This window comes from Podarcis erhardii (assembly GCF_964252035.2).
Source record: "Podarcis erhardii genome assembly, chromosome: 4".
Taxonomy (NCBI): domain Eukaryota; kingdom Metazoa; phylum Chordata; class Lepidosauria; order Squamata; family Lacertidae; genus Podarcis; species Podarcis erhardii.
In genome coordinates, this window is record NC_138508.1 from 66,529,489 (window position 1) to 66,543,861 (window position 14,373).

The following is a 14,373-nucleotide window of genomic DNA, read 5'->3' on the forward strand; positions in this document are numbered from 1 at the left end:
GCTAAACAAATCCCTAATATATCTGCTGTTATGTTCATTGCTGACCTCGGATAGGTGCAGGTCCTGATGGAGTTGAGGAAATTAAGAGGCATCCATTTTTCTCCACAATAGACTGGAATGTAAGTACACACAACGGAGTAAAACACACTTACAACATTTCATGTTAATTGTGTTACAGCTTTCTAACGTGTTAAATGTGTTTGTCTTAGAAATTGTACAGAAGAGAAATTAATCCACCATTTAAACCAGCAACGGGTAGACCTGAAGACACATTTTATTTTGATCCCGAATTTACAGCAAAAACTCCAAAAGGTAAGATATATATACCGTTCTCTCAGGTGGTTTGGGAAAGTTACGGTTTTAATCTTAATCACGTGCATGATTTTTAACTTTTATGAGTCTAGGGTATACAAATGAAATAAATCAGTCACACAGTTGCTATACATGAGAAACAGGCAAACAACCTCAATTTTGTGTTACTCCCTTGGTTTTGTGTTACCTGACACACAGGTGTCCTTTTAATCTGACTTCAGTATGCAGCAGGTCTTTCTTGCCAAGATCTTGTGTCCTTCATGTTCTACCAAAATCGGTGTTGCATTTGGTTGGGATAGAGAAGATGGCCTTTTCAGTTACCATTCCTGGGACTCAGTTTTTAGATAGTGAGGCCTATCCCTCGCTGTTACCTTCCAGCACGATATGATAATTGGGTTGTTCAATCATGTATTTGACCTGACAACTCACTAAAATGGTACACCGCTTTTTAAATATCCTGATCTTTGTTGCCTGTCATATTGTTGTTTTGTTCTGATCATAATTTGAAATGCAGCTTTTTGTGCAAACTGCCTTAGGCATTTTTATGAAATATTTCTAAAAGAGGAATATCTTAAATAAAATAAAATATTTTTTCCCCAGATTCACCTGGTATTCCACCTAGTGCTAATGCTCACCAACTTTTTCGGGGCTTCAGTTTTGTAGCTATTGCAACCGATGATGAAAGTCAAGCAATGCAGACATCTGTTGGGCACTCGATTGTTCAGGTGAATGTTCATTATGAAGTTAACTATTCGTATTGGCTGGAATTTAGGGGCCTGCAAGGAGATCAGATATTGCTTGCACAATATGTATGCACAAGCTGTGCCCAAAGGATAGATAATCAAGTTTCACATATAATCTTATTGAAGGATTTCCACATGCAGAAAATGATATTTGGAAGTGAATGCATTTTCTTCCTCAAGCTGATTATATTACTGGTTTGCATGAGGAAAAAAGCCCTTGCTGTGCAGAAGCGCATGGAAGTGTTTCTGTGACGTTAATCTCTTTTTGTTTTTGTTATCTGTAGCTTGCTGTATCTCAAGAGCTCAAGCTACTTAATGTCTTGAAGTTATTTCCACATGCAAAGTAAACAAGTAGATTGCTTTTTCTCTCTCATATTTTGTCCTTGTTTTTGGCTCTATCAGTTTAATTTGAATAGCTTTCGCTACTTATGTGCTCATAACAGACCAGTTCTACTTTGCATGTGTTATTAAACATTTTATTTGCCTTTTTGTTATGTCCAATTTGAGATAGTTTTATTCAGAAAATAAAAATTATCAGTTAATAATGCTTTGGGGCACATAACCTTAAACAAGCCTTTGGTAAGCTGGTGTCCTCTAGATACTGTAGTTCAAAACAAATGCATGGGACCAGGCTTGTGAAGGTTGCCTAAAACCATGAATTAGTGTTGTGTGCGGAGGTTACAGTGGAAAACTGTTTAATGGCTTCCATAGAAGCCAGACTATGTAGCAATGGTTTAAAGTTAACTTCTATATTCCAGCTTGTTTGGAAGTGAATAAGCATAGTTCCTAGTTTTGATTGCAGCTTCCTTGCTTGTTGCCCCACACATGTAAAGGAAGGAGCAAATGAACTATATGCTGAACCAAGGGGTAATGTGAAAACCAGCCGTTTGTGTCTTTCCACACTATTCAGTGTGTATGAACATATTATTCAGGTTGGAGAAGATATGAAAATCAGAGTGGAAAATGCTTTCTTTTAAAAGTTCAATATTATTAGTTGTACAAACAATTCATTACTGATAAACATTTGTTCTAAAATATAAAGATCTAAATTGGATATTTGTAAAGAATGCATTAATTGATAATGTTATTTTGGTAGCAGTTACACAGGAACAGCATTCAGTTTACTGATGGATATGAAGTCAAACAAGATATAGGAGTTGGCTCCTATTCGGTGTGCAAGAGATGTATACATAAAGCAACAAATATGGAATATGCAGTAAAGGTAATTAATTGTTTCAAGCATCCATAATGTTAGCACATTCTCAGTGCACTGAGGTAATTGGGTAACCAAGGCTGAGAAGCATTTTGAGGGCTATGGGTTAAGATGAGGGGAGACTGTTATAGGCTTGTAGTGAGGTGGCTTCGGCAGCTAAAGGAGATTGAGGAACTGGAAAAGCAGAAATCTGCAAACACCCAATTAATGAAAGTGTTATGAGCTTAGAAGGAAAACTGGTTTGAAGAAGGGTGGCTCTTCACACAAAAATGCTGTTTCAAATCCTCTGAGAGACTTAAAACAGTGGTTGTAGGTATGAAACAATATTGACATGGGGAAAACTGAGTTAATAATATAGTTATTGGTTCAAATATGTTTGCTCTTTTAGATAATAGACAAGAGTAAAAGAGATCCCACAGAGGAAATAGAAATTCTACTACGATACGGACAGCATCCAAATATTATTACTCTCAAAGATGTAAGTAGATGATTAGCAGCTTTATTGCAATTCAGGCATAAATAAGATGCTTTTGACATGTACAGTATTTAATCTTTCATTAGGAGTCTGCAAATGCACTTGCTAGGTTAGTGGAACGAAGATTGTTATGCCTTTCGATTTCAGTGGGTGTACTCAATGTATGACTAATGTTGGATACAACTCTTTGCACAACTGAGCACTTAAATAATGTGTTACACTTTTCAGGTGTACGATGATGGGAAATGTGTGTACCTGGTAACAGAACTTATGAAAGGAGGAGAGCTGTTGGACAAAATCCTTAGGCAAAAATTTTTTTCAGAAAGAGAAGCCAGTGCTGTTCTACTGACAATAACAAAAACTGTTGAATATCTTCATGCACAAGGAGTAAGTCTGCGTTCTTGAGGGATATATTTGAAATGCACTACCTGGTTAATACAATAGATAAGTTATTCCGTTGTTACAGCTCTTAAAGCTTTCATTTTATTTTAAATTCTCCCATCTGGCCTGTGAGCATTAACTAATTAGATGCTAGTTTGCAATAGTTCGTTAGTTTGTGTAAAGGTAGAAGAAAAGGTACCCAAGAGCCAGTTCATAACTTTTCTGTAGATATGGTGAATAAGGGCAAGCACACAAGTACCTTATGGATAATTAACTTGTAAGAATGAATGCTCATGAATATATATATATATATATATATATACACACATATATATATATACACACACATATATATATATATGACCCAAAATGATAGACTATGCTCAATTAATTTATTTTGCAATAAAGGGATGTTGATATTGGATGCATTATATTCTTTTTAAATGTGGAAGTAACAACAGCCATGTTTGTTTGGTTGGTTTAGGTTGTACACAGAGACTTGAAACCTAGCAACATCCTTTATGTTGATGAATCTGGCAATCCAGAATCTATTCGAATTTGTGACTTTGGCTTTGCAAAGCAGCTGAGAGCAGAAAATGGCCTTCTAATGACTCCTTGTTACACAGCAAATTTTGTTGCTCCTGAGGTAACTATCAGTATAGTTTTTTGGTGTGGAGGTGAGAGTGTGCAGTCTTATGACCTGCTTCGGATTTCTTAACTTGGGTAAAGTTACATGTGTCCTGGGCTTCCATTTTGGCCCTATATATTGGGCTGGGCATGCCACAGTGCTTTTCAGAGTTAGAGGGAGAACACAAGGCATTCCTGCCCCCTCTTTTTAAGAGTTTTGAGACTGTTGATACATCAAGTGGTGCACAAATGATTTAATGCTTTGTTTACCTCGTAGTTATTAAGCAGAAACAATATAGTTCCTCCCCCTTTCAGTGTACTTCTATATTGATGTAGTCTTTTGAGGGTTCTTATTTTACTTGAACAGAATTTTCCTGTTTCATATTTCTTTTTGCAGTCCTGTGGTGGCTGTACAGTGGAATTGTCTTCACCCTGTGTGCGTGCTTCAGTGGAGTGACTTTTTAAATAACTCACACATTTTTTCTTAAATGTATAATAGAAGATGCTTACTCCTTCAATACTTGCACATAAATCTGCTCTGGAGGGTCCCCCACCCTCTGGAGCAGATGTTGGATGTGTGCAGGGGGCTGTAGGGAAAGAAGAGGGGTAGAAGAAAAACAGTTGATGAGTGGATGCCTGCTTGTGCTGCATTGGATTCCACCCATTTTTCATAACCAAAGGAATTGGCTTTTTCTGCAGAAACTAATGAAAACATTGCTTTCCATAGGTTTTAAAAAGGCAAGGCTATGATGCTGCATGTGACATATGGAGCCTTGGTGTTCTGCTTTATACAATGCTGACTGGGTATGTTTGTAGGTTCTAAGTTGGAAATTGTTACATTAATTTGTAAAAGTGGATTAGAGGTTCTTGTAGCTTTTCATCTCAGAATTTCAAAACTAAGTTGATATTCTCTTGCAGCACCACAAGGTATTGCCTGTGTATATACTCTGTCCTACTCTGTTACCTTGAGATCTGCTCATGTCCCCTTGCCCTGTTGTTCTGCTGTGCTTTCTTGTTCTTCTTCCCAGTCATTCATTCATGAGGCAGATAGTGGTGATGAGAGATGAAACTGCAGGGCTAATAGCAATACTGAATAGGTTTCAGTATTTTCTATATAAAATTAGTAATTTTTTTATTTCTGCTCTGCCCATCTGACTGGGTTGCCCCAGTCACTCTCGGTGGCTTCCAGTATATACAAAAACATAATAAAACATTAAACATTACAGGGCTGCCTTCAGATGTATTCTAAAGGTTGTATAGTTACTTATCCCCTTGACATATGATGGGAGGGTGTTCCACAGGGTGGGTGCCACTACCGAAAAGCCCCTCTGCCTGGTCTGCTGACTTTCCTAAGTCTGTTGAATTCAGTAAGATGACAAGCTACTTCCTAACATGAATTTCCCCATAATATGAATATGCATTACTATTTTAGTGTCATTGACACTTGTAGTAGTTGGAAGTTAACAATGAACTCAAAAATCTTTGTGATTGTTATTATTATTTTTAGCTACACTCCATTTGCAAATGGTCCTGATGATACTCCAGAAGAAATTTTGGCACGAATAGGCAGTGGAAAGTTCTCTCTCAGTGGTGGATACTGGAATTCTGTTTCAGATACAGCAAAGGTAGCATATATGTTCCATCCATTGTATGTTAGATGTGTTTTTGAATAACATTTCATGGCGACATCTGAAATAGTCAACAATTTATTGTTTAACCAACTAGGTGATTATAAGACTACATCATTGTAGATAATCAAAGTTGAGCATATAAATAAAATTAAGTCCATGATAAAAGAAACGCAGCAAATGGGCATCCCTTGCATTAGATCCAGAGAGAGATCAGCAGAACTCTGCTCCTGCAACAGCACTTTCTTGACTCCTGCAACCCCTTGAAAGCCACTGCTAAGAGTCTAGCATTCCTCTGGAATGATACATGAAACTGAGGTCAGAAGACACAATTTGTTTCCTCCCTTTACGTCACTATTTGGAAGTAAATGCACACACTTGGAAGTACACAGCTGCAAGAATTGGGGAAGAGCAAGAATTGGGGAAGCACTCTTCCAAGATTAGGGAAATGTGGGCTTTTCACAGGAATTGTCTTCAGCTGAATGGAACTTAATGAGGATTGAGGTACTTGCAATCAGGGGAAAGATGTGAGGCAGTAGACAGATGCACTGATGCCTTATCTGCAGATGCAGAAAGTGGGGGAGAGGAGGAGCTAAGCAAAAAGGGACAAAGCTTGCTGAAAACAGAAGATGCTCTCAGCTCCGTCACCCACTCAGTTACAGACCATACTTAGGATATTGGGGGGGGGGGCATGTCACTAGTTTTACAATCTTATAAATTATAAATGAATATGCATTTCCTTCCAGTGATAGATGTTGCAGACTATGTCTTTAAAATGTGATGGACACTACAACTTAAACAAAGAAACCACCATTGGAACTCTAGTATGTTGCTGAATGGTGATTTATTTAAATTAATATCCTCCAGATGTTTTTAAGAAGTCTCTCTGTATTCCTGCTCCTCTTTCTTGATAACAGACCTTTATCCCTATAGCATTTGAAAATATATTTGGAAATATGAGAAATGAATAATCTGAATCATTTTTATCAGAGTGTATGTAGTTTTGTGAGATTCAAAATCTTCGATTTGTTGCATATTTTAAGCCTTAGAACACATGCCTAATTAGTTCTGTTCTATTATTAATAGGACTTGGTTTCGAAAATGCTTCATGTTGACCCTCATCAGAGATTGACGGCTGCCCAGGTCTTGAGACATCCATGGATTGTCCACTGTGACCAGTTGCCTCAGTTCCAGCTAAACAGGCAAGATGCTCCACATCTTGTGAAGGTAAAAATACGCATTTGTATAACTGTGTTTTTTCATCTATTTTCCCCTTTAAAATTTGCAGACTGCCTGCATCTCCTTCCATTTTCCCAAGTACCCGGTCACTGGCTGTACTTCCATTCCATAGAGTGTCCCATTACTATTACTATTCCTACCCCTCTCCCTATTAAACTGCAGTTTCTACTTCCATTTTGTTGTTTGTGCCTGGTAGATTTTCTAAGGCTACATACCTCTTGCAGCACTGATTTGCTGAAATTCTGTAATAGTACTTCCATCACTGGGGAAACAAACTGTTATACTGTTAAACAGGGAGTCCCTTCTCTATAGCTTAAATCACAATTCAGGTATAGATGTCTATGGATTCAATAACAATGTAAAAATGTACCCAGTTTGTATTATTCTATTTGTCACCAGCTCTGGGCCTGCAGGATCAAAATGTGAAAATGCACAATAGAATACGGAACATGGAGTGATTAGAGATTCCTTCTCCCTTGGCTTATAATCTAAAAGACACAAAGGAAAAGGAATTGGTAGAGGGGGAAAGAAAAATCAAGTCACTATATCCCCAGAAACTGTGGGCAATGTGAACCAAAATGACACAAAATAAATCTAGAGCTGTGCACACAAAGCTTCAGTGTTAAAAAAAGTTGGATTTGTGAAGAGTGGGTCAACCTGCACATTATAATGTGCTGCTTGTTTAAACTAAAAATAGCCCCTAATCACTTTTATTGATTTTGAATCACATTACAATTATTTTTTCAACCTTTTTATTTTTAGGGTGCCATGGCTGCTACATACTCAGCGTTGAACCGCAATCAGTCACCAGTTTTAGAGCCAGTAGGCCGTTCTACCCTTGCTCAACGAAGAGGAGTGAAAAAAATTACCTCAACTGCCCTGTGAAGTGACCTTAGTTGAAAAATGTGGTACCATAATACGATGATAGCACAAATCATGGCAACAGGTAGCACATATCCAAGATACCTGCAAGCACACTGTTCCAGCTGGTACCTATTATGCTGCTGCTCCTGCTTTCATCTGTTCTTGCTTTAAACTATCAGTGGCAAAATATTGCCTTTCAGATGGAATATAAAGTGGAATCAATGGGAAATGAACTATTCATGGAGATAGTAGAATTCCATACACCTGTCACATTAAATACACTGAATGAAGCACTCTCTCCCCATATAGCATTATTTTTATAGGGAATATTTTTACTCCCTTTAAAATATTCTTCGTTACATGTATGGATGGACAGTTTATGTTAAGCACTTAGCTTAAACAGTATGTTTATATTAGCACTGTATTATTTGTGCCATCCAGCATTTTATATGTTTTTGTAAACTTTTCATAAGCAGTACATTTCTGTACTGTTTCCTTTTACATGCCTTCTATTTAGACTAATTGAATTTGACAATTACGTTTGATTAAATGGTTAATCAATATGGTTAACATCTCTAAAGCAGCTTGACTGTTAAACAGCTATTGAATGTAATTCTGTGAATGTGTTTTGTGTATGTCTCTCCACAGACATACGGTTAGAAGTCATGGGAATCCAGAGCTGTTGACGGATTTAATGGCACATTAGGTTCCTCACCATCAGACATGTGGAATTGAATCTGTACTGACATGAAAAAGCAGCTGTATATCTCCAGTGTGCATGTCCTTTTTGTGGACATCGGACACCATGGCAAAATAGTTTAACCAGTTTTGTTGTGTTTAGTTGTAATTGGTCATCTAAAACCCAAAACTTTGCTGCTTCAGGAGAAGGGATAACTCTTCCACAGAGCTAAACTGAAATAGGGTGGGAAATGGAACATTTAAAGCTAAAGCAGTGCATTATCTGTTAATGAGCATGCCAGCAAAAGAAAAAAAGTCAGGAAATTGCAATTAGGAGGTTGGCTGAACTTGGGCTATTTTCAGCTTGCAATCCAAAGCAGAATGGCATTTGAGTTGAATGGGGATGTGCCCAGTGTCTTCAGCCTTTCCTAGTGGCTCTGCTATTAGCATTGGACTTTTGGTCATTGCTCGTCAATCAGCTGGCCAGCTAAGGCTACAATCCTAACCACACATAACTAATGACTAAGCCTGAAGACCACAGTGGGGCTTGGACTTTGTTTTTATTATTTTAATGAGAAAGTGGGGAAAGGTCTGTGTTCCCAGCTTGTTTGAATTGTCTTGGAGTACTTGTTTTCTGGGAAATATTGAAGTTGTATTTACTAAAAAGTTCGATAAGTTGAAGTACAACATAATTTTGACGGATCATCCCAGAGTTCTGCCAAAGAATTTTTTTTTTTTAATATCAATGTTTCTGAGTTTTGAAAACAATTTAGTCCTAATTCAGTGTGTTAAACAAAATAGCAGCAAGATAGGCAGTGAGTAGTAGTTTTCTTGGGTCTTACAAATGCTTACCTTTTCTAAGGTCACTCAGCCCCATGTAGTATTCTTAGTCTTCCTCTTGTAGTAACTTCCTAGTGCTTTGCATCATCCCTTGCCTTACAAACTCATGCAGTTCCTTTGGTTTTGTTGTTTCAGGTTATTTTATTTTTTATTTATAAATAGTATTTCAAAAGCATGTTTTTTCTTTCCTTCCACATCAGACTAGTTTGCAAATCAAGCCTGTGCTTAGAAGCTGCTAATCTAGCCACCCAGTGGCCTTTAATTTACTATCTCTTTATTTGTTGTATTTTGAAATCCAGTTTTCTTCTGTTGGTTGGAAATCTTTTTAATAATTAGACAAGTTGCCAGCAATCTTCCTTGCAGCAACAAATCCGAAATTTCTCATCCCCTCTATCCTCAATCTCATAGTTAAAGAGACAATTGTTACTCAATGACATTTCATATAGATGTGGTAGAACTAAAATATCTGGGCAGTGAACATCCCTTATTCTTCATTCATGTGATTTGGAGTGTTCTGTGCAAAGAATGAGCCAGCTACCTTTTCTAGTTGGGTTTCCTGAATATTGTCTCTGAAGTATTGATCTAATATTGTGGATTCAGAGTTCTCAGCATAGGAATTGGTGCTGGGGGGCTGTAGGGGGAATTGGCAGAAATCTCCCTGTCCTCCTGTGTAAGCCTCTGCTGTTTCTCAGACCCCCTTTTAAGTGGAAAGGCAATACTGGACCCAAACATCTTATGCTTCTTTTACTCTATTTTTAATCAGATATTTTCAATAGGCTGCTATTTTAGCTCGGTGGTCCTTCATGTATTTCATTTTTAATTAGAGTAGTCTTCAACTACTAGTTGATCAGCACAATAATACCTCTGAAGCACTTACAACGCAATTCATCAGACATTCCATTTGTGTCTCTGGACATGTGAAGAGACAAGCTAAAAAAACTCAGCATTTTTTAAAAAAATACTCCGTTTCCCACAAATAACTTAAATCAACCCAAAGGAAGGAAGCATATCATTTCCATGGTCAAGCTTATTCAGTCTTGTCATAGATGGGCTAGCTTAAGTTGTAACATAGCTATCATATCCTAAATTTGATAAGGATGCTAAAATACTTGCAGCTATTGGCTAAAATCCAGTATTTTGGCAAATCATTTAAAAATAATTCAATACCAACGTAAGAGATATCAATAATGGTATAGGGCCTTGTTCTCCTCGGCATTAACGAATAGTTGCCTTGGGAAACTGAACTGATTTCTTGCAATAACTTGGGCTTTCTACCTGTGATCTCAAATTAGTTAACACATTTCACAAACCTGTAGGAAACTGTTCAAGTCTCGTGCAAAGGAAGACCTCTTTCAGGGATTGCTTTGTCATTGAGGGGTTTTTTTATCAGATGCTTTAAAGATGCTTGTCTTTTTGCACTTGCGTTAGATCTATTCATAAGTCATCATTCTGCTTTGGTAGCTCTGCTCTTGAGACAGAGACATGTCTTAATTTAAATCATTCCCTTAATGTTACGTTTACAAAATAACTTTGCACAGTTGGATTCAAGTATATCCAGTCTTGCATTGTTCGCTTGGGCTTTGCGACATCCAGCTTCTCATCCGGGGCCACTCAGGCTGCAGCCCCACTTACTAGAAAGTAAAACTTGATCAACACAATAGGATTTATTTCTGAGTAAATATGCAACAGAATTGCACTGTAAATCTGAAAATGTTACTCTTGAGTGAAAACTCACCTGACCCTAGAAAAATGTGAACTACTTTAGGCTAGTGTTCGTTACTGTCTCCCTAGAGTGAAATTCAGTTGTTCATCCTAGCATTGCTGCTCCAGCAGAACTTTTCCACTAATGAAGGAAGAACAATGGGGATTATTTGTTGATTTCCCGCTCCTCCTCCTCTCCAGAACTAATTTTCAGGGGCACTGTGGGCCATAGGCAGGAGGGGGAGACCAGAAAAAATACCTCCCCTCTTCCTATGTTAGAGGGTGTGCGGATCACAGTCCTCACGCCTTGTGTAGGGGCAGCAATTAGTTAGTCCCTGGTTGCTAACTTACACCCTTTTTCTTATACAAGCACTCCTTCCTTTTACCTAAACTCTTCTTTATAACAAGTTAGCTTTCTGGACAACACTCTACAGCAATAACGTTGGCTTGTTTCAAACAAGACACATCCATATCCAAATCCAGAATTTTTTTACTGTCTACATTCAGCTTTTCTTTGCTGTGTAGTAATGCATTAATATGGGAATGGAAAATGGTTTCAGTGTTGCACTGACTGTCTCATACTCACAGGAGAATCAGGATCCTGCAAAAAAGACGTATAGGTGCAGAAGATAAGTTGTACTGCTTCAATTTTGGCTTTTTCTGAATACTTCAGGCAGTGATCAGGGAGGCTCATTTTCATTTTCTGTAAAGAAGTCCCTCAACTAACGGAAACATATTTAAATTTAAGAAACCATTGATTTGGTTGGCCTTATTTTACATGTGGATATGCTCACCCCAGCTCAGTTATATGCTAGAAACTATTTAACACCAACTACAGTGGTGTCTCGCAAGACGGAAAGAATCCATTCTGCGAGTCTCTTCGTCTAGCGGTTTTTTCGTCTTGTGAAGCAAGCCCATTGATGGATTAGCAGATTAGCGGCTTTTAGCGGCTTATTGGCTTAGCAGATAAGCAGACAAGCGGCTTAGCGGCTTAGCAGATAAGCAGATAAGCGGCTTAGAGGCTTAGAAAAAGGGGGGGAAAGAAAAAAAACCCCCGCAGGAACTCGCAAGACATTTTCGTCTTGCGAAGCAAGCCCATAGGAAATTCATTTTGCGAAGCGCCTCCAAAACGGAAAACCCTTTCGTCTAGCGGGTTTTTCGTCTTGAGAGGCATTCGTCTTGCGGGGCACCACTGTAATGTTACAGTTCCTCTAGTGCTCACAAACCTGTTCCCTTTAGCGCTATTTCTTGTAGGCTGATTTCTTAAAAGATTTTAAACCAAAGGATAAAATTTGCAACTACTGTAAAATATAACTGCAAAATCATGTTACTTTTTATATCTGAGAGGAACCACCAGTCTACTGCTGTTGCTTTCTGTCTGTGGCTTAAAATTTTGGTATCAACAATGCAGTTATCACCGAAGCCCCCCAAATATTCAAGAAAGCATGCGTTTACTAAATTTGATTGAATTATCAAACTAGTTGCTTTAAAATAGATTCTGTGATGGATGGCAAAAGGCAAACTCATTTAAAGTGTTTAGGACTGTTGACTTACCCAAGATTTTTGGAGGGTAAGTTTGAAAAATTTATTCACAATAAAATAGCCCAACTCAGTCCTTTAATCCTTTCAGTGATGATCACCTGCATAGTCACTTGGTTAGAACATGGTGCTGAAAAACCCTTTCACTGATCTTCACTTGCTCACATTTCCCCTTCCATAAAGTTAATATTCCCTGTGTATTCATAACTGTGGTAAGAGAAATAAATATGCCTACTTAGATTCAGAATTGGCACCTTTGAAACCACTTTAAAATGTCAGGACCCTTAAGACACTCAAATGAATGTAAGGAAGTTACATTTTCATTACTCTCAATATATAAACTGGATATTCTGAATTTATTGCTACCTGATAGAGAGGTGGCAAGAATTTGTCAGCTTAATTTATAGCTCTGGTAATATGAAGCAGCTTTCCAAGGCCCAACAAGCCACCCTGTGACAAGATGTCAAACCGCAAGATTTTCCTCAAATAAGCACTGTACTGGTTTTATGACATCTCAAAAGTACTCTTTACTGTATTTTCTTTTCCCTACAAGGTATGATATGGAAAGAAAGAAAGGGCTTGAGAACTGCAGTTGGATGTCCAGCAAAACAAAATAAATTACGGTAGTAGTTATGTTCTCAATATCCGAGCAGGAGAAAACTGAGATTTCTTACAATCATTCTTGTTAGATTAGCTGTCTGTCAAGACCAAGCAAGCAAAGTATTTAAAATTGCTTTTTAAATACAGAATCAGGGCATAAGGAAATAATTGTATGTAGTTTTGTTGTAGTAAATGTAGTAGATGAACTGAAGCATTGCTTTTCTGGTAATGGAAAGGAAGGTTTTTGTTCAGAGGCATGTGAATCCTTGGTAAGCAGTAATGAATGGCTTTTAACTCATGAAAGTGATGTATATGATTAGCTTTATCTTTATACTTCTGACCTAGGGAAAGTGCACTCAAGAGGGATGTAATTATTTTAACAGTTTTAGTGAAGGGAGGGGGAATCTACATAAGAGATTTTTTTTTAATATCAGAAAATATTTTTCTACAGTTATGTACAATCATTCTTTATATTGACTTCTTCAGCATGGCATGCAAGTCTAAGGTACAACAAAAGGACCTGGCTGTATTGTACCTTTAGAGTAGAAAATTAAAATAGCATCTGTTGGATGCTTTTGTTAGCATCATAGAACTGAAGTGCTGATAAGGAGACTAAAGGACTGATAACTTCTGATGGTTTTATTGAGAGCTATGTATGTTTTCAAAAAATACTGTATATGTGTAATCAGAAATGTTCCAGATATAACCACAGATGAGCCTTGAAAGATACAATTGCTTGTATCCTTGTCAAAGGGCAGGTTTTGTAGTCTTCAAAAGAAACTGAATTTATACAGCAAATAAACTTTCAAAGATATATTAATGTGTGCGTTTCAAGTAATTTACTACTTCTCTCATTACAAAACAAGTATTATTCATTAGTTGTGTGATTCTTAGCTTGTTCACATTATGTTGTATGGAATAGTCTCCTCCGTGCTCTGAAGCCTACTGTGCATGCCTGAATAAGTAGCAGAGGTGCCCACAAATAATAGTTGGCAAACATGCCAAACTAACGTTTTTAGACTCCTGTAGTAAATGAAGAATTTCTAGAGCAGGCAGAAGTTGTGTTACAGACTTTCATGGCCTTCACGTCCAAAGTCCAGCATAACCTAGTTTCTCCTACCCCTCTTCAGAAACTGCATATGATTATGCTGGCCTCTGGAGCAGGTTTCTTCTTGCACCAAAGGTTTGCGTAACAACGAGAAACTTCCTACTGCAGCTAATCCCAGTGGAACTTGGTTGGACTGTCAGGGAGACCCACTTGCAAAGGAGCAATTAGAAGATTTAGGGAAGCTCCAGCTCATGGGCCCTACTGCCAAATGAAAACCTGGAGGGAGAATAAAATTCCATGAGCAAATGGGAGATCCATTCATCTGATCAGCAGGTATAAATGATCCTGACCCACCTAAAGATTCACAGGGTTTTCATTTGCTGGTAAGCTTTATATACATGTTTAAATAACCTTTGTCTTCCAAAATGCCAGTTTTTTAAGAAGTCAAATGTTTAACTTCATTGGTATGAAATCTCCCATCCAAC

At 37.7% G+C, this 14,373-nt stretch overlaps 1 protein-coding gene across 2 annotated transcripts in view; it reads left to right on the forward strand.

Moving 5' to 3' along the window:
* The window catches only part of RPS6KA3 (ribosomal protein S6 kinase A3), a 40,923-nt gene extending 29,978 nt beyond the window's left edge, over positions 1-10,945 (forward strand). The window contains exons 12-22 of one of the 2 annotated variants that reach the window (XM_081859084.1): positions 55-119; positions 210-312; positions 913-1,037; positions 2,152-2,277; positions 2,657-2,746; positions 2,972-3,130; positions 3,609-3,770; positions 4,479-4,555; positions 5,259-5,376; positions 6,466-6,606; positions 7,381-10,945. In XM_081859084.1, coding sequence (XP_081715210.1) covers positions 55-119; positions 210-312; positions 913-1,037; positions 2,152-2,277; positions 2,657-2,746; positions 2,972-3,130; positions 3,609-3,770; positions 4,479-4,555; positions 5,259-5,376; positions 6,466-6,606; positions 7,381-7,503 — 1,289 coding nt within the window. In that variant the 3' untranslated portion in view covers positions 7,504-10,945. The remainder of the gene's footprint in view (positions 1-54; positions 120-209; positions 313-912; positions 1,038-2,151; positions 2,278-2,656; positions 2,747-2,971; positions 3,131-3,608; positions 3,771-4,478; positions 4,556-5,258; positions 5,377-6,465; positions 6,607-7,380) is intronic. The other variant, XM_081859085.1, reaches the window with a different exon arrangement.
* The last annotated feature ends 3,428 nt before the right edge of the window (positions 10,946-14,373 follow it).